This window comes from Ahaetulla prasina, chromosome 5, assembly GCF_028640845.1.
Source record: "Ahaetulla prasina isolate Xishuangbanna chromosome 5, ASM2864084v1, whole genome shotgun sequence".
Lineage (NCBI taxonomy): Eukaryota > Metazoa > Chordata > Lepidosauria > Squamata > Colubridae > Ahaetulla > Ahaetulla prasina.
In genome coordinates, this window is record NC_080543.1 from 56553913 (window position 1) to 56574870 (window position 20958).

Here is a 20958-nt window from a genome sequence, read left to right on the forward strand (position 1 = left end):
CAGAGAACCAGCTAATCCCACCTCTAGCTGGTCCCACCCGCTCTGCCCCTCCCAGGAATTCCCCCTGTGTGCCCCATTTTGGCTTCCAGGTTGGTGCAGGAGGACTTCCAGGCCCAAAATGAGGCACGTGGGGCATCATGCCTCCCCCCCACCCTGCACCTCATTTTGGCTTCCGGGAGGTGTTTGTGGGTGCTTCATCACTGGAGGTTTTTAAAAAGAGCCTGGACAGTCACTTGTCTGAAATGGTATAGGATCTCCAGCTTGTGATTCTCCAGCTTGGTGCAGGAGGCTGGAAGGGTCCAATACCCCTGCTCAAGGGTGAGTTGGGAATGGGGATTTTGCGTGATCATTACTGTGGGGTGAGTTGGGAATGGGGATTTTTGCATTATGATTGCTCATAAGTAAGTAGGAACCAGTAAAAGAGGAATGGAAAAATCCCTATCTGTAGATCAGCTTCTTGGCAAGTTTAAGATGGGCAAACTTCATGCTGCCTGGGGAAATCTGGGAATTGAAGTCCATGCACCTTAAAGTTGCCAAAGTTGAGAAGCATGGGTCTAAACAAGAGCTTAGGATTTTCCATTCCTGTTTTATTTAGAGTTTGGTGCAATTAAATAAATCAGTTGTGGTTTCGATAAGAAATAGTGATTAAAGCTTTAAGAACCATTACTGGACTTTTTGTGAGAAACTGAAATTAAAAGTTGCTCTGGGCTTTGATGATTAAATAAGGGATTATGGAAATAATGTAGACAAATGTTCATCTTAGAGTAAGAGTTTTATATATTTTTTTACTTATATCTGTAACAAAGAAAGTTGAAAGTTATTCATCTTCAGTTTTCCTTCTTTTCCTCTTTCTTTCTTACACTTTTGCTCTTTTTCTTTCCTGAGCCTTTTCTTTTTTTCAAATCTGTTTTTTATTTGTTTATCCCTTAGCTTTGTATTTTTTATATATGTATGAAGGATCAAATACTCAGAATTCTACATTCCTTATTTACAGAAACCATATCAAAATTTAGAATTAAATCTACTGAGAGCGATTTCATATAATGCAGGCTCTGAGTGCCTCTAACCAAAAAGTGTATATCGATAAAAGAGAATATTTGTAGCCCAGAGTTGAACTGTGGGTTCCAAGGTGCTCTCTGAGCTTGATGGTTTTCTTGCAGATGTTTCATTACCAAACTAGGTAACAAAATCAGTACTAGAAGGGAGTGGTTTGCTCTTATTTTCATATACTAGTGGCTTACTGTGTCAGTGTTGATCAGTTGCTTCACAAAAAGTGTTTTGATTGGTGCCAGGTCCCTACAGCCTCAGGCAGAGAAGGGCTATTCTACATCCCTCCCTCAAATGTTCTTTAAAACAGGGGTCTCCAACCTTGGTCCCTTTAAGACATGTGGACTTCAACTCCCAGAGTGCAATTATGCAGGGGTCCAGAAATGCCATAAGATTTTAGTATCAGAAGTAGTTTGTCGTGCACAAATGAATCAAAGGCTTTACAAAAGTTTATGTAAATTGTATCTATTGCTTTGCCCTGGTTGAGTTGAGAGATCCAGATGTTTTTGCAGTGTTTTTCCTAAAACCAAATTATTTATCAGAGATTATTTGTCGCTAAGTGGAGGGTAATGGATTGGTTTATGATGGATTCCATGACTTTACACATGACACAACAAAGAGAGTTTGGTCTATAATTCTCAACAAGGCCGGAGTCACCTTTTTTGAAGATAGGTATGACTGTTGTTAATGTCCATATGTCAGGTAAGGAGCTCATTCTAAAAGATACTTCATAAATGGTGCTTAGAGGTTCAGCTATGGCAGAAGAAAGCTTTTTAAGAAAGAATGCACATATTCCATCAGGACCAATACATAGAGATGGCTTTAGTTTGTATAGTGCTCTTATGATGGTATCTTCAGTAAAATCAATGTGGATTAGATCATTGCAATTGGATAAGGTACAACCAGGAAATGAACGGGAGATACCATTGCTGTTGACAAAGACTGAACTGAAAAAAGTGTTGAAGAGATTAGTTTTAATGGCATCATCATTACAATCTTCACCATTCGGCCCTTTTAGAGGTGGAAAGGTTTTTGAGTCTTTAAGTTTGGTGTTTATGAAATTATAGAAGGCACGATTGGGTTTTGTGTGTAACAACTCTTCCTCCTGTTTGCAGTGGTAATTGATACATTCTGTTTTTGTTTGGCGGCATATGTATGCTTTGCTGGCTGAGGAACTCTGGGAGTTGAAGTCCACAAGTCTTAAAGCGACCAAGGTTGGAGACTGCTGCTTTAAAATACAGAGTTTCCCAGCATTCCTTTAGGAACCTTCAAATGCAAAGTATGGTTACTCATCCTAAAATGAATCCTCTTTACCTAGAGCTTCAACATTTGCTGTTTGCTGGGGTAGTGTGTAGCTAAAAGTCAGTCCATTTAGTGTACATCTGACTTGGGGATATTTCTTTATAACCAAACAAAAGTGTATTTTCTGTGCAGTTCACACCCCTTTCTCGCTGGATCTGGATGTCACAAAGCAAAGCCCACATTTTGTAATTAACCCCCATGCCCCGTTTTGGCTGGCAGAGTGCTGCAGGAAACTGAGTGCTGTCATATCCACCCTGGCCACACCCACCCAGCCAGTCATTAGGGGACCAGTTGTTAAATTATTTGAATCGCACCACTGATTGAATAGCTGCCAATTTTTAAGAATACTTAATTTCTTAAGATCTTCATTTACAAAAGGAATGGCTATAATGTTGAAAAAAATCCTTTTATATTTCAGAAAATTTTTAAAAGATGAATAAAAGAAATGTGTTTTTATACAAAGCTTAAAAGAAGATGGGAACCACACACAGCTTGCTAAATCACTTCAACTAATGTTGATGCAAACAAAATATCATATCTATGAAAATAATTGATAGATGGGACAGTACTCCCAGAAAACTTTTTCAGATATTCAAATATTGGACCCCGTGGTGTTGGAGAGGTTGTGAAATATATGACATATGTGCTAGAGATACACAAGGATGATATCTTCTGGGGATGAGATATTTGAGAAATGTTCTTTATAAATCTATAAGTGTCTTATAAAATCTATAAATATGAAAATATTTTAGTAGAGAGAAATACAAAGAACTTAAACAAAAATTCAAATGCACAGATATTGAAGATTTATGGGTTGATAAGAACACTTATAAAAAAATAGGTTGGAATGGTGGTTGACTACAATCAGATAATGAGGTAGTAGAATGATGTGGCTGTAGGAAAAAAAGCAAAGTCTATTTTAGGTTGCACCAATAAGAACATTATTTTCAAATAACAGGAAATAATTGTATAGTGTGCTTTGGTAAGACTTTACCTTGAAATCCAGCTATGGGTATCACATTTTAGAAAAGATTCAGAATAAACTAGAACACATTAAAAAAAACTTCCACAAAGATATCCACGGATTAGTAAATAAATCCTATGAAAAGAACTTAAAAGAAATGATTATATTAAGCTTGAGAAAACTAAAGAGAAACATGTTGGCCCTGTTCTATGGAATCAAAATTACCGAAGGGAAGATTCCAATTGGAATATGAAAAAAAAAACCAACTTGAGCAGTAAAAGCAGGTTCACAGTAAAATCAGCTATCATTGTGGAGGTTAGATAGCCTACTGACCAAGAGATTTTAATTTGGATTATGGCACTAAGTAGGGGAAGGTTTGATTTGATAGCCTAAATGGCAGAGGTATGATTCAGCTGGTTTGCACCAGTTCAGGCGAACCGGTTGTTAACTTTTTGCCCAGTTCACAGAAGTGGCTAATCCCACCTCTGGCTGGTCCTGCCCTGCCCTTCCAGGAGTCATCTCCCCCCGCATGCCCCGTTTTGGCTTCCAGGTTGGTGCAGGAGGCCGTCTACGAGGCCAGGATTCCTTTAGGAACCATCAACATGCAAACTGTGGTTACTCATCCTAAAATGAATCCTCTTTACCTGGAGCTTCAACATTTGCTGTTTGCTGGGGAGGTGTGTAGCTAAAAGCCAGTCCACATTTAGTGTACATCTGACTTTGGGGATATTTCTTCATAACCAAACAAAAGTGTATTTTCTGTGCAGTTCACACCCCTTGCTCGCTGGATCTGGATGTCACAAAGCAAAGCCCACATTTTGTAATTAGCCCCCGTGCCCCCTTTTGGCTGGCAGAGTGCTGCAGGAAGCTGAGTGCTATCATGCCCACCCTGGCCACACTCACCCAGCCGGTCAGTAGGGCAGAGAACCGGTTGTTAAATTATTTGAATGCCACCACTGCTAAATGGTCTCTTTCAAATCTAATTTACTTGGAAACTTAAAAAGTAGAACAGATTGGGAAAGGATAATGCCAAATAGTAGGAATAAGAAAGAATGTTGAAAGTATTATGTCGAAGCATGTTATGGTTTGAGTCTTGAACTGGTCTCATAGTTCTAAATGTGACCTACTTTTTGACATCATGTTAAGCTTTTAATCTGTGTTTCACATCAAGTACTTTTTAAACTACTAATAAGTTTTTGTGATAAGTATGTGATCTTAATGATGTGATCTTACTACAAACTACCTACTCTTCATGTATTGCAGTGGTAATATTGAAAACATGGATGCTTTAAAATTGTTAGGAGAAGATAATTATGATAAAGAAAAATCCAAGTAGTTAAAAAGAGAAAATTATGAATATATATATATTAAAGGAACATTTAATGGAAAGTTTCATTATAACAAACATTTGTGGCATAATGCTAAAAGAACTGTAAAAAACCGCATTACAGAAAGCAAAAATGAACATATATCTTTTAAAAGAATTTAGTGAGCAGTATGCTGATTTTTAAGGTGTTTTCACAGCGCTAATCCCTCTTTGCAGAAATATATTCTATTGATCCAAGATAGATGTAAAATGGTAACACAAGTGACACTTTAGTGGTATTAAAATGTTAAAGAACAAAGAGAAAATTACATTAAAAAAATCTAATCTAGAATTTAGTATTCTTGGAACTGTGGTTTATTTTCTGTTTTATCATTCCAGTGCATCTCCGGCAGTAGAGTGGGCTGTTCCTCAGTCATCAAGACTAAAATACAGGCAGCTATTCAATAGTCATGATAAAACAATGAGTGGACATTTAACAGGTACTAGGACATGCATTTTAATGAACACTTTCAAAATTATGTTCAGTTTAAATAAAATACATTTAAAATATATTCAGTTTTAAAATATGTTTGGTTTGATTAATTCTGCTAAATATTTCGGAACTTGTGTAAATGTAGCAGTTAAAAAGTCATGCCAATCAATGAGATATTAGTTATATTGGTGAAGGGGAACTTCTGGATTTAGAAGCACTATGTCTCTGAATGCTAACTATTAGGGAAATAAAAGTGAGCCAGCATCTTGTTGTGCAATGTGGGATTTTGATTTGATTCATCTATTTTATTTATTTATTTACCTGTAATCTTTCAGACCAAAAATTTTTTATAGCTGCTTGCAACCAATATAAATAGTTTAAATTAAGAATCCTGTTGATAGTATTAGATAAACACACTTTTAAAATTGTCTTTTCCATAGAGCAGTTTGTGGTAATGTCTTTCTGGTCAAATACAAGAATCGCTTTTTTAACAATATCTCACCTTTTAAGAAAAAATAATAATGCAGTTTTTAAAGCATTTTATTTATTGTTACAGTAATCACAACCCATGGCAATTCTAAAGGAGACTCAGCAGCAGTGGTGAAATGCTACTAGATCGCACTAGTTTGGGCGAACCAGTAGTGATAAAAGCTACCAGTTCGGGCAAACGGGTAGTAAAAAAAAAAAAGCTACCACTTCATCCGAACCAGTATTTCCAATGATCAACTGTGCCACATGATTTATATTCGCTAGAAAGCAGGAAATCCTGCTTTCTAGTGAATCTAAATTGTCTAGCACAGCTGTTTCCCCCCTTGCTGTTCTATTTACCTTGTTAAGCCTCCTTTTTCCGTGTGAAGTACATGTTTGGTGCACACTTGGCATGCGCTGCACATGTGCATGCAGCGTGCTTTTGGCACACTGCATGTGTGTGCAGCGTGCTTTTGGCATGCACTGTGCATGCGTGTGCACACAGCGTGCTTTTGGTGAGCATTGCACATCCTCATCAGCAGGCAGCAAACTGGTGACAATCTGCAGAGGATTTCACCACTGCTCAGCATCCTACAACATTAGCAAAAAGAACCTAAAGGCATAAAATCAGGACATAAAAACAAAGACAAAACCAAAAAATAATCAGCACAAACAAAAATAATCCTGTAAGGATCAAAACTGTATGGTATAGGTTTTAGCCTGTTTCTAGAATTATTGCAAAATGGTTGCTCGACTGACTTCCATGGGGAAATATTCCATAAGGTGGGAGCTATTATAGAGACGGCCTGCTGTCATATCTCTTTTTGAAGGCAACAAAAGGGAACTTTTGGCTGAGGACCAGTCTGGATTGGCCAGACTGGATGAACAAATTGAGTTCTAACAAGATGTTAACCTGATTAGAGCTGTTTAACTATTGCAAGTGCTTTGGCAAGTTTATGTATATTTGTTGCTTCCATTCCCTTATTGTGATTGTTAGATGAAATATTTTTAAGGCCAATACTATTTCAATATTACAACATATAGTTTGGTTAGATGAAATAAAATTAAGTATTACTGTTACTGAGGTACAGTAATAGTTCAATTGCAAATCATAATAGTAGACTGTGAATCTATGCTGTGCATATGAAAGCAGTATGATATATGTCCCTTTTCATTTTTTTTTGCTGTTATAAATACTTATTATTAACTTATTCGTAGAAATTGAGCTCTAAAGAAAGTCTCTTATTCCTTAACTTTCATCAATATTCTTAAAAAGAAATATGGTATACATGAAGTGCGTTAACTCTTAACATAATAAAGATTCTGAAACATGTTCAGATTCAAAATTCTTCTGAAACATGTTCAGAATGTCAACTAATCCAGAATGTGATGCTCAGGAATGGAGCAGTATTTGCAGATTATCTGTTTCTAGATAGCTAGAGCAGTTATCACTTCACTTTTGAATTACATTTATCACTGTTGTTTCTTACCTTTCTAAAATAGTTTTAGTTTTGATATGTGAGCCCCCTTTATCCTGTGTACACTCTATACCTTTTATTGAGGCCCTGTGCAAAAAAATCATAATATGGAAATGTTTGTCATGTTAGTATATAGCAGCAGAAATCAGACGGTAGCACCTTTTTTAACTAACAAGTTTTATTAATGGAAATATCTCTATGTATACATACATAAAATGCAATATACAAAGCTGTAGAAGTAATTGTTCCATCAATTAGAAACATTTCCCTTTGCCATTAAAACATGTTGATAATCTTCAGGAAAGTAGATATTAAGAGTTGTTTTTATATTTCTTTGAAATAGAAAATATTTTTTTCTTTTCTATATATAAATATTTCATCAGCGTCTACTGTACTTGGGCAGCTACTAAATTTGAATAAATAAATAAAAATAAATAAAATCAAGGCAACCATTTTAAAAATTCTGTATTAAAATATATATCATTGTAGCATGTTTCCCTTTTACTAGGTCCACAAGCAAGAACTATCCTTATGCAGTCAAGTTTACCACAGGCTCAGTTGGCTACAATATGGTAAATATTTTTCATAAAATTGTTTATCATCAGTTTGTTTTCCAGATCTCACTAGTTTGCTTTATTTCAGATTTAAATTATCAACAAACTTTAGGATAGACTTTTGAACAGAAAAATACTTATTTCAATAAATTGTTTTAGAATTTGTTCCAAACATACCTCTTAATGTTCTCTTGCCTATGTAACAGAATATGAATTATCACCATGTTCCCAATTTAAAAGAGCTACAAATATAAAAGGAGAGCTTCACTTTAGATCTGAAGCTGAAAAAGATATAAGAAAAGCTACAGAGAAAGTGCTTTGGCATGAGTGTGAGCTTATTGTTTGCATCTTCTTGATTCATATGCATATTTACTTGGGCTTGAATAGCTACCATGCAAGTCCAGGAAAAGATAAAAGCCAACAGGTGCGCTGTGCATATATTTCCTCTTCCAAATCCCCTTTTTAAATTTGGAAATAAAGAGCAGTACATCTTTAATAATAGCTATATGATGCCAAGAAGAAAATAGGACGGAGGGATTAAATGCAAAAAGAAATGGAAAAAGCTGTATATGCATCGGCACAGATTATTTAATGAGTACATCTTGAGTAAGGTAATTGGGAGCACTAAGGTAATTGGGAGCACTAAGTCTCTTCCTTCTTCTTAGTTTAGCATTAATAGAAAAAGAAATACTGAAAATGTACTTAACTCTTTTCCCCCACCCAATAGGAATCTTTCAGATATTGATCAAGATGGAAAACTGACAGCAGAAGAGTTTATTCTAGCTATGCATTTAATCGATATGGCTATGTCAGGACAGCCATTGCCACCTGTGTTATCCCCAGAATATATTCCCCCTTCATTTAGGTAAAATTTACAGCTTTTCATTTTGATGCTGAATTTTATCTTTGGAATTCTACTCATGGTTTTGCTGTACTTTAGATAGCTTTATTATGTAAAAATAATATCCAAGCTTGCATTTCTTCTAGTTTAGAGAGGTGGTTTTTTGTCTAAATTTATTAATCAAATTTATATTATTCTGCAATCATAAACAGACTGTCACTACATAAAACCCAAAAATGTAATACCCAGTATCTCCCCGCCCCACCCGAAAAAAAAAAATCCCAAAGAAAAGCTCTGTTTTTTATTTTTTCCAGAAGACAGATAAGGTTGGGGACAAACTAACATCCAGTGGAAAGCTATTTGAGAGGCTCAGCCTCATTATAGAAATACAGTGATTATGGGTTTTGGCCCCCTAACCAGTAAATGCAGCACAATTAGGCTGACTCTAATGGGGAGATGTGTTTATCTGCAGATAAACTGATATCAAGCTACCCAGCCTTTTTACAAGATGGGCAGCCATATAAGACTTTGGAATAAGCAAACAAGCCAGCAAGCCATAATTTATGGGTTAAAGCCAGCATGCTAAATTGCATCCAGAAACTAATAATCCATTGCAGGGCTCACAAGGCAGGTGTAATGTCTCTCCACTGGCAAACATTTGTTAGAATACAGGCCACTGAATTTTACAAAAACTGAAGCTTTTGAGTGGTTCTTTAAAGGAAGACCTAGGTAAAGCTTGTTATAACAGTTAAATCAAGCAGGTTTTGGGCCACGGCAGTCAGGCCCTCATGACGCAAGTGAAGGGGCAGCTAGCACACAAGACTGAAGCAAAGCCTCCCCTCTCCACTACCACCTCCATCTGCTGATCCAGCAAAAAGCCCCTCAGATTTTGGACGTGCTCCTTCAAGAGCAGTGGAATCCCATATCAAGGCAAAACAACCATAGAGGAACAATAGCTCTATCTTACTGTTAAGTTTAAGCCTGTTTAGGATTTCATGTAGTTGTCAAATAAATTATTAAATTTAATTTATTAAATTGAACATCATTTGGACCAAACAGAGTTCATTAATTAGAGTGATTGATGCTGTCTCCGTCCTGTACCTGGATTTGAATCCTGACTGAAGAGTCCACATATTCTGCTTCTTCTAGTGGATCCTGTAATTGGTCATAAATCCAGCATCTGAACAAACTTTACCAAAACATGAAGATTAGAGACTGGACTGTATTAGTTTATTATCTCTAGAGTCTCTTAAAGAAGAGATGAACCAATCCCTTTGTTGGGGTTCCAAGTAACACCCCCAACTAAAGAAGACTCAGAGGCTAGCAGTTCCTCAAAGATCCATTTTATTAGAGATGTCATATTGGCACATCTGGGAAAACTTGAATCTGAAAGTTCCCAGGTTTTCCTCACCCAAAAGAAAGTCAAAAACCCATCCCCTACACCCAGGCATCTGTCACATGATCCAATCAATCCACTGTCTGAACTGGAGACAGCTCCCAGTGACTCCCATCCAGGTGCAGGCTGGACGTCCTTGACTTCCAGAGAAAAGAATATTGTCATGGCTATATATCTTTATTACTCCTTGCAAATCTCCCCTCCTGTTTTTCCAGGCACTAAATGTGGCAGCCCTGAAGCTCCAAAGAAAAGATGGCCTCCAGGGCTGACACACTTTTTATAAAGACTGCCAGTATTGACCCCTCCCACAATGAGACAGCCTCCCAAATCCAGCGAAATCCAAAGTTATCCAAAGAGTCCAAGAGGGGCCCCAGTCATCACCTAGACTTCAGTCAAGTAGTGTCTACATAAGAGCAAATTTGAGTGACGTTATTGGCAAACATGTCAGAGCAGTCAAATGATAAATCAGCAGAGCAGCACTTTACAAGTGAGTTGACCATCAAATAGGGCCTCTGGATGGCAGCCTGAAAGATAATAAGAGAGGAGGAGTCAGAAGGCTTTGCCTGCCTTATCACCATAGGCCCAACTTAAACATGTATCTATACTTGGTTAAACTCAAATACTTTGGCCACCTAATGAGAAGGAAGGACTCACTGGAGAAGAGCCTAATGCTGGGAAAGATTGAGGGCAAAAAGAAAAGGGGAAGACAGAGAATGAGGTGGCTGGATGGAGTCACTGAAGCAGTAGGCGTGAGCTTAAATGGACTCCAGAGGCCTGGAGGAACATTGTCCATGGGGTTTCGATGGATCAGACACGATTTCGCAACTAACAACAACATACTTGGTTAAATTCAGTCTCAGCTTTCTTCTGTATCATGGGCATTGCTTCTCTTCCTCTACCAGAGGCCCTTGGAAAACCAAGGGCCACCTGAACTCAGCCAGAAAGAAAAGTCTCTTGGAACAACTTTATCAAATGTTTAAAATGCCACTTCACACCAGTCCTGAATTAGGCCATCAACAATTTACCTGCTAGATCATTGGGGAAATCCCCAATTACTTCAGAAAACAGATGGTGTGGGTCATTCAAATGAGTACAGCCTGGCAGAGGAAAGCATGTGGATCAGAAAATGATCAGATCATTACAAATGGTAGATCATTATGTCCCTCACATTCAAATCACACAGCAATTACTAAGATATGAAAACCAGGTCTAACATATGACCAACCATGTGTGTTGACAACCACGTCTGGGAATTCAGGAAGGGATCCTCAAGAACAGCAATGCAGCCAATTGACTTGGCTTGACGAAGATACCTTGACGAAGATAGGCCAGATCCATTTCCAGTGTGTCAAGATAAATATGGTTAAGTCTAAAACAAATTCTATGCAGTTATGTTGTAGGGAAAAGCTAGGGCTCCTTTTGTGTACCAGGATCACCTACTTTAATAAATCACAAATTTCCTGTGGAGCTGCTGCTTGGTCTAGTGGTTTACCCTGGTACACAAAAGGATTCCTAGCTTTTCCCTAAAGTGTAACTGTATAGAAAGGTATTCTGTCATAGATGAGATGTTACACTTGATCAATGCCACCTTCCCTCTCTGACATTCTTATTGGTGCAGAATCTGCAAACTATATGGGCAGATTTAATAGATGGCAGCATTGCTTCCCTGCCTCTGCCAGGTCTCAGTTCTATGTTGCTTGTTCCTGCTTGTTCGCTTCATGTTCTTGCTTGCTTGTTTGCTTGCTTGCTTACTTACTTACTTACTTGTTCTTGCTTGTTCATCCTGTTTGTTCACTACCAAATCATGAACACATATAGTCTTGTTGCAGACAAAACTGTTATATCACTGTTTCAATCAAATGGCTTTGTAAGTTGAATCCATCCATTGTAATAGTTTCCAATGAATGTCCTGCCCTGCAGTTTATTTAGGTTTAATGATCTTGACCTTTAACCTTTAAATTGGTTATCTGCATAGTTGGGTAGGAAATAAAATGACAATATTAGAATGAATAACAGTAGCTTTGTGTGTGAGCATATATTTTAATGTATTCTTTATTGATAGAAGAGTTCGTTCTGGCAGTGGTGTATCTGTCAGTAGTTCAATGTCTGTAGAGCAGCGGTTACCAGAAGAACCAGTATTAGAAGAAGAACAGCAGCAACTGGAAAAGAAATTGCCCGGTGAGTGAAAATGTTAATGAGTAAAATTGGGATGCCTATTTTTAAAAGATACTACATTCTGGAAAACCAGAGTTTATTTGAAATTAAGAAATATATTGTATTTTATGGTAATTATGTTGTGTGATACATAGGTTGCATTTGAACCAAGAACCCTTTATTACAGTATTCGTTGGTTTGAGAAAACCCCAAAGAGATTATGTAAAATAGAACACAAAAACTATATTTGCAGAGGTCATGTCAATAATAATATTTTTCATCTTAGCTTTACTATCCTCATGATGGCAATGCAACTGTTCAGAAACAGTCTAGCAGCAGATTGAGATTGATGCTACTCCTGGAAATTGCCATGAAAATGATTTCTTCAACATTATTTAGAATTTCCAACATTATTTTTGCACTAACAGGAAGAATTGTACTATAATAGCATTGGCATCATGAAGATCATGCAGAGTATTTTTTCGATTTGGGAGTCCTTATTAATAAAGGTGTTTATTGTGTGATTCATCATTCCAATGTTAGTAAACCAATTACTGCTCCACAAATCATAACTGATAGTATCTATTTGCTGGAGGCCAATTTCCATTTGATAGCATCAAGTATATATAATGGTTATGACATATAGAAGAAAAATGCATGATAAGAAATTTTGCCTAAGGTCCATGATTGCTAACTGTGGTACATGGAAGACAAATGATCACTTATGAAGTGGCCTTAGCATTATTTAACTGTAAAGTGTTAAGGAATATTGTGTTTCTTATATATATCCATTTAGAAGAATAATAAAGATCAGGCGTTTGTATATAGGGTTTTACAATGTTAAAGTACATTCCAGATAGACTATGTGAGTGTGCAGTGGCCTAGAGGTGGAGCTCTTGCCTCAAAATCAGGAGGGTATGAGTTTGATCCTAGGTAGTGGCAGATATTTTTCTCTCTGGGCACAATGAGTAAACTATCTGTTGTGAACTCTGCATTGGTGACAGGAAGGGCATCCGGCCAGTAACACTCAGCTCCATTCAGCTGCCCTGACTCCACCCCTATGCAAGGGATTACGGGGTCATTAAAAGAAAAAAAGTCCCAAAAAATCATCCAGATAGACTATATAACTTCATGTTTATATATGCACAAAACATATCTGAATTCTAATCGTAACATTTTTTAAAAGTTACATTTGAAGATAAAAAACGTGAGAACTTTGAACGTGGCAATCTAGAGCTTGAAAAGCGGAGACAAGCTCTTTTGGAACAACAAAGAAAAGAGCAAGAGCGCCTTGCACAGTTGGAAAGGGCAGAGCAGGAAAGGAAGGAACGTGAACGGCAGGAGCAGGAGCGGAAAAGGCAACTGGAATTAGAAAAACAATTAGAAAAACAAAGAGAATTGGAACGCCAAAGGGAAGAGGAAAGGAGGAAAGAAATAGAAAGGCGTGAGGTAAATAAATATTTTCAGAGGAACACTCATTTGTCAAAATTTATAATTGAAAACTTATATTGGGAAATAAATATATTGTATTTCTTTTTCTTTTTTCTGTTTTCTTTTCAAAATTGTGTAAATGAGATATTTGGCAAAATGGGGGATGGAATCATTTAATGTTTTTGCATCATTTTGTCAGAAAGGTATCATGACCATGTAAACTTTGGCTTTTATGTTGCACTGAATCTGAACTATTGCTGCCCACTGCTTATCTTTTAAGCATAAATAAATGGTCTGCTACTGAAACTTTAAAAAGTCCTTGCCAGCTTGGAATTTAAGGACAGTGAGTCTCTAAGAAGGCACTGTTTACCTCACATGATCACTATGTTTCTTGTGACCAGGGAACGGTGTTTAGCAACTTATTTATCAAATATATATTTGATTAAAATAAGTTTAAATCAAATTTATATCAAATGATATTTGATAGTTGCTTTTATTATTTAATTGCTAGTTACTGAACTTTTGTAGAATGTTGTCCTATGCCTTTCAAACAGGTTTTGCCTGATTATCAAATTGCCTGATTTTTTAAATTAGTATACTAATTTAGTTATTAGCTATCTTCTCTGTTCATTTTAACAGAAAAATGTTTTTGTTTTTCATTCTTCTTCTGCTTTGTAACCTCCTTTCTACCTATGATCTTTCGTTCTGTAGAATAACACTTGAACTAACTTACTAATATTTGGATGGATAGGAACTTTCTAATCTGGCTACTTTTCTTACATTCATAAATTATGCATTCCTGGAGAGAGAGTTAATTTGCATAACCACACAAATGTCTAATTAAAATCTATTTTAATTAAAATGAAATACTGGGAAGGAAATCCAGGACTTATTTAATATCTAGTTTTGTGTTAGGAAGATGACCGGGAGATGTATACATTATTATATAGGTTGGAACTTTTTATTTAATAGAATTACAAAAGTGAACATTTTTTTTCATATTTTTAAACTAATGAAGGCTGCTAAAAGAGAACTGGAAAGGCAAAGACAGCTTGAATGGGAACGTAATCGTCGTCAAGAATTGCTGAATCAAAGAAACAAAGAACAAGAAGATATAGTTGTTTTGAAAGCTAAGAAAAAAACTTTGGAGTTTGAACTGGAAGCTTTAGTAAGTGAGAAATTTTTGCCAGATATTTTCAAAATTATAGATTTTTTCTATAATTTTTTTTCTAATCACCAAAACATAATTTCATGTTTTTGTTTCATGCAAAAAGTGAAGGGGTTTACCAGTCAGCATTAAACTTAGACAATATATTTTCTGTAATCAAAGCTGCCAATTTGGTCATTTCAGCAAATTCCATCATGTTCACCATCTATACCTCCATTGTGCGTAAAGCTGAATTTTTCCCCCTTTGTGCATGTAATAATCTTGCTGTAAACTTTTTATCCATCAATCCCAAAACAAAGGTATCTGGTTTCAATTGCATACTGGTCTTTAAACTCTCCTGTGTTGTATTAATATATATATAATTGAGTACAGAATTTTCTGGGATTTGCCTTAACCCATCAAACATGATAAAGCATCTTTTCTTGTTTGGCTTTCTGGCATAAATTGGAAGTACCTTTATAATTCTCAACAACTTTTCTGGTGACATATACCAACAATGCATCACTTTGTAAAAATTATTTTTAAGATTATAACAATGTAAATTTCACTCCTTTCAACTACATATTCTTCCATTGTTCCATTTGTATACAGTATTAAATCAAAGTTTTTAGGCCATTTTATCATATATTCATTCACATGTTCTGTAAAGGTTTATATATTTTAACAATAACATGTTCATCGTTTGTACACAATTCTGTTTCAAATTCAGTCATACAGTGTTCAGAATCAAAAGTTCTCTTATTTAATTTACATCTTTCCAACAAAACTGTTGACACATGTATCCTTCCACCGCCAACTCCTCTCTTGATTTTATTTTACACTAAACCCATGATCCACTGAGTCATCATTTCAGATATATTTCCTTAATATCTCCTTTCCAAACAGAGAAACAGAAATGAACATGGGCAAAAAGCAGGCGTGACTTCTGACTTCTTGCCAGCTTGATTGCAGTTGACAACCCGTCTACTGGGCCTGAGGAAGGCTAGGGTGGGACTGGCCTATCTAATCTCAAATAGCTGAAGGAGAGATCAATCTACTGAACCTCCTGGTGGCAGCACTGACACAGCAATGCAACAGAACTGAAGCGACCACAAATTTGTGAAATTTTAATCCCCCGGGACTCATGGTCCCAGATTTTGGACACATTCTATAAATTAGCCCACTTGAAGAATGGGATCCTTGATGCACTCTGATCTTGGTGGTTTTCTTGCAGATGTTTCATTATCAAACTAGCTAACATCATCAGTGTATACTGATTTTACCTAGTTGGATAATGAAATGTTTGCAAGCTCGGAGAGCACCAAGAACCCCACAGTTCAACTCTGAGCTACAAATATTCCCGTCTGCTGGTACCATTTGAAGTACCTTGGTTTAAAACTGTTGCCCTATTTCACCCAACTGAAGGTTAAAGATAAAGAAAGATGAAAGTATTAATAATATATTTTACATTGTCCTTGGCAAAATTCTAGTATATCAGAGCAAGTTAACTATTTGTGTTTACTATCATTTCTCTTCTATAAAATGCTTCTTGTGCTGAGAGCCACAAAGCTACTTTTGGGCACAATCTAGGTTTACATTTATTCCATTTTCTGAATATGGCATGTCTAACAAAACAATATTTTATAATCTACATTAACCTTAGTTTTGTTGTATTATAAATATCCATGCTACACAAATGTGAAGTTGTGTCCTTCTAATTCCAAAAGCCTTCTGTTTTTCAGTAACATCCATTCTTTCATTCCATCAGTAAACAATAAACTACAAAATATAATTTCAATCAGGTAAACCCAATCCTCATCTTTCTTTTACATCTTATAACAGCTTGTTACAAGCTGTTGTAACAAGTGTTTTGTTATTTAACATGTGTTTTTCAGCTGCTCCATAAATTTAGTTATATCTTTCTACTATTCTTTTTTGGTACATCAGTCAAAATGGTATATTGTCTAGAAAATAGCATTTAGGTAAAACATTCATCTGGGTCATAAAAATTCTCCCCGATGGCAAGTGCATTTTCTTTCATCTTAACATCTTTTTGAACTTCATTCCTAGTTGTAACATAATTATCTTGAAATAGCACACAGTTCAAATTTATCATATTCCCAAGTATTTTATTTTCTTCTTAATCTGGTAATCCACTTTGTTGATTAATTATATTTGATCTTGTTTCTTTTTCCCCCCCCAACATCTTTGACTTCTGTTTCTTATTCTTAAAACATTGTCTTATTCATTTTTGTATTTCACATGATTTAGCTAAATTTCCATTGATGATTTGTGCTTTTTATGAAATATAAATCAATTTTATTCATTTATAAAATTATCTTCGAAGTTTATAACTTCCAAAAGTTTAAATAGAAAAATCCAATTCAAATTACCAAAAGTTTTTTTGGCACTTAAAAAAAATAATGCAGCTTGTTTTTCATTATGCTGTTCAAAAGATTCTAAAATATCCAGCACAATTTTAACTTTCTATTTACTGTCTTTTAGGTAAAAATCCACACTGATCTTCATGAATAAGTTGTTGTAAAATTTCTTTCAATCTGTCAGCTGGGACTATTGTGAAAAATTTGTTGTCATTATCCAATAATAATATTGGTCTGTAATTTCTTGTTGAAATCAAATCTTATCCCTCTTTAGGTATAAATGCTATATTCGCAGTTTTTCAAGTTTCTAGCATCTTTCCTCTTGTAAAATAAGATTACCTGTGTTTTGCAAAGGTTGTAGAAATTAATCCTAAACTTATTTATAGTAAGAGTCCAATAATCCATTTGAGGTTTTTTGTTTAATTGTTTTTATAGCTTCAGAAACTTAGCGAAGATGATAAGGAAGGAAGAAAAAAGAAAGAGAAAGAAGGAAAGAAAGGGAAAGAAAGAAAAGAAAGAAAGAAAGATAGATTATGAATGGATCTACAGCTATAAAAGGTTGTAGATTCATTCATAATCTTCCTTTCTTTATCATCTTTGGTAGATTTTTTAAAAAATCCATCTATTTTCTCCAAAGGAGTATCATGCCTTTTATATAAATTGGAATAGTACTGACGGAATACTTTTTATATTGCCGTATTATCCATTAATACAGTATCTTTTTCTCTCTCTTGAAGTTTCAACATCATTTTATTTTATTTTCTTAATTTGGATGCTAGCCATTTCTCTGATTTATTTGCAAATTGAAGATTTGTTTTTGCTTTACATAAGTTCCCTTTACATTTCTCTTAACTTCAATATCTATAACTCTTGCTGTAAGAGTTTAATTTGATGAGAGATATTTATTTTTCTTTAATTCTTTTTATCTCATCTAAAATAGTCAGGGTTCTCTCTTGATTCTTTTTAAGTTCAGTATTATTTTCTATGAAATATCCTCTAATAAAAGTTTTACTTGCATACCACACCATTCTTAAATCAATATCTTTATTTAGATAGTTTTCAAAAAAAATACTGCTTATTTCCTTTTACAATTCTTTATTATTTCTTTCTTTGTGTAATTGCATTTTATTTACTCTTCATCTAAAAAAAGTATATTTTCTTTTTGTAGACTAAACTCAAGAGGTTTATGATCAGAAAAAGGAATCTTTTTCAGCTTAGAGGTCTAACTTTAAATTCCAATTAAAATCTGAATAAACCAATATTTTCTTTTCCTGTTGAAGAATGATAAAAAACATCAACTGGAAGGGAAGCTTCAAGATATCAGATGCAGATTGGCTATTCAAAGACAAGAAATTGAGAGCACAAACAAATCTAGAGAGCTGAGAATTGCAGAAATCACACATTTACAACAGCAGTTACAAGTAAGTTTATAGTTTTTAAAAAATGTTTAAAATTATATCTTATGTATTCTTATATGAAAGAATAGGCCTTAATTTATGAGAGTTGAATATACTAGTTGCTTAATTAGTATATGTGTTAGGCAATAAGTATGTGGCAACAGTGAAAATAAGCAGTATCCTAGGGAAATAAACTAATTTGTTTCCCATTTTTTTTCTCCAGAAGCCAGTGCACACGATGGGGTAGTTTTCTTCCCACGTCCCACAGAATCTATTCTGATACTGAAATTCAGTTAAGTTCAGTAGCTGTTAAATTATGCTGCTTAGGAGCAAGTGTACCTTAAAAAAATATTCCCACAAGATACTTGAGATTGGTCCCCTGGTTTTCTGAAGCAAAAAATGTGACATCTGGGATTTCAGGCAAATTTTCACTTTAAAATGCTGTCATTTCTTAATTTAGATGTTTTTCTACTGCTACTGCCTGCTTTATACTGCTGGCATTTCCCTAAGTATCTTTCAAAGACTATATTTAGTTTACTTTTGCAGATAATCATTAGTGGTTGAATTACTGAATTACTTTCAATTGGTCATAACACAAATATTAACAATTAGAATATGCATTTTCATATAATTTTCAAGCAGAATAATTCTGTTAGATAGCAACGATTATAGTAATATACTTGTTGAACCCTATAAAATTACACTTTCATCCAAATTGATTTGGAATTTCTGTGAAATGTCTTTACCCCAATATCTGTTGTTTCTAAAGGCATGCACTCATATCTGGCTTACTGATAATGACAAGTGCTCTTCCCTTTCACAATACTGTTCTATTGTAATAACTCCAGTGAAATAAGGAAGACTTAGGTGTGAAAAATCTCTTCAAAATCTTGATAAGTGAAAAATTGGGTGTAATTTAAGCAGGTTTCTTCGGAGGAAATATCCTAATGTTATCTTTGAGATGGTATTCTTCATTAGTAACACAAATTTGTTTTCAAGATTTTGTATGGAATTTTTCTGTGACTTCAAAGTGATAACAATAACACGTGCAGAAATCCTAGACATCATCATCTATCTTCTTGCTTTATTCTATTGTGTTGTGAGAGGAAGTTGTGACAAAATAGGGAGAAATGTTTGGGGAATATTCTACACAGTGGCTTTTCTTTTTTAGCAGGCTTAAGGAACTGTTTTCTCAGAAAAGCGGTTTTTGGCGAATGATGAAGCAATTGTGATATGATACTTGTGGTTATAGCTACAACATCTCATGTTATTTCTTTTAGGAATCTCAGCAAATGCTTGGAAGGTTGATTCCAGAAAAACAGTTACTCAATGACCAGTTAAAGCAAGTTCAGCAGAACAGCTTGCATCGTAAGTTCATTTAAAAATGGTTCTCTGCTTGCAGAAGTACGTGTATTGTATAATTATTCCATTTAAAAATCACTGAATCTGGAGAGTCTTTTTAAAATATTCATTGTCAGTATTTTTTTTTAATAGGAGATTCATTTCTCACTGTTAAAAGAGCTTTAGAAGCAAAGGAGTTAGCATGCCAGCAGCTTCGTAACCAGCTAGATGAAGTAGAAAAAGAAACCAGATCAAAACTTCAAGAGATAGATATTTTCAACAACCAACTAAAGGTAAACAGGTTTAAGTTATATTATAATTAAGCAAGTCCTCAACTTCACCATTGGCAGTATAAATTGTGAAAATTGATGTGAGCATGTATATCCAGTTTTAATAATAATAAAAGAGACCTGGTCCCTGTTTTCAGGTTGAATATGTTTTTGGTGGTAAAATATGCTATAATGATAAAAATGCAAGAGGACAGAAGAAATTATGCTGATCATCCAGATGCTAACATTTGGAAAAATGTTAGCATTTCCTAGTGCCATTGATAATTCTTCCCATAAAAGTCTGAGAGTCCCAAAAGATAACATATTCACGTTTTATTAGAATGTACCTCTAAGAATTAGGAATTCTTAGGAATTCTTAGAAAGCTAAATGGACAATTATTAATCAGGTCAGAATAAGCTTTTTTAAAAATATCAGAACCTCATTTGACTGATTTAATTCTTCAAAGATATGGATTTAAGGTACTTAGTACAATCAGAGCAAAATTGTCCAGGAATGTAATATTAGTATATAATTATCATCATACTTTTAATATTTCTATAATACTCATTATATATATAGAAATTATTATTTCTATAATTCCTCTCTGTATTTTTTTTTAAATTAAAGTGTTCTGAAGATAGGATATGCACTAGATAGGGTGCTAAAAGCATGATGACAATTATGGATCAATGGACAATCTGGACAATCCATGTTTTAAAGAATTAAACCAGGCAATTGTTATTCTGATTTTTTTTTTAAAGCTAATTCTGACCTGGTCAATAACTGCCCATTTGGCTTTCTAAGTATTTAGTAACTTGTCTGTCTAGTAACTACTCCTGTCTTGGAAACTGCTTGCTGGTCTACTCAGAATAAGGTTCTCTTCAAAGAGTGAGTGGGATTTAGGCCAGGGAGATCCATAATCAGTAACTGCAGTCTTATAGGAAAATGTGATCATTGAACAAAATTCCATTAAAAACATCTAAAAGTT

The 20958-nt window shown here is 34.9% G+C and overlaps 1 protein-coding gene across 11 annotated transcripts in view; it reads left to right on the forward strand.

The window, feature by feature from the left end:
• ITSN1 (intersectin 1) overlaps positions 1-20958 on the forward strand; it is a 104271-nt gene that overhangs the window by 36966 nt on the left and 46347 nt on the right. For 10 of the 11 annotated variants that reach the window (XR_009155564.1, XM_058186893.1, XM_058186892.1 and 7 more), the window contains 9 exons: positions 5019-5119; positions 7567-7630; positions 8340-8477; positions 11912-12027; positions 13190-13452; positions 14453-14602; positions 18243-18383; positions 19640-19727; positions 19854-19993. Coding sequence is in view for 10 of the 11 variants with exons in the window: in XM_058186893.1 (XP_058042876.1) it covers positions 5019-5119; positions 7567-7630; positions 8340-8477; positions 11912-12027; positions 13190-13452; positions 14453-14602; positions 18243-18383; positions 19640-19727; positions 19854-19993 (1201 nt within the window). In the remaining variant the exon portion in view is untranslated. The remainder of the gene's footprint in view (positions 1-5018; positions 5120-7566; positions 7631-8339; positions 8478-11911; positions 12028-13189; positions 13453-14452; positions 14603-18242; positions 18384-19639; positions 19728-19853; positions 19994-20958) is intronic. The other variant, XM_058186895.1, reaches the window with a different exon arrangement.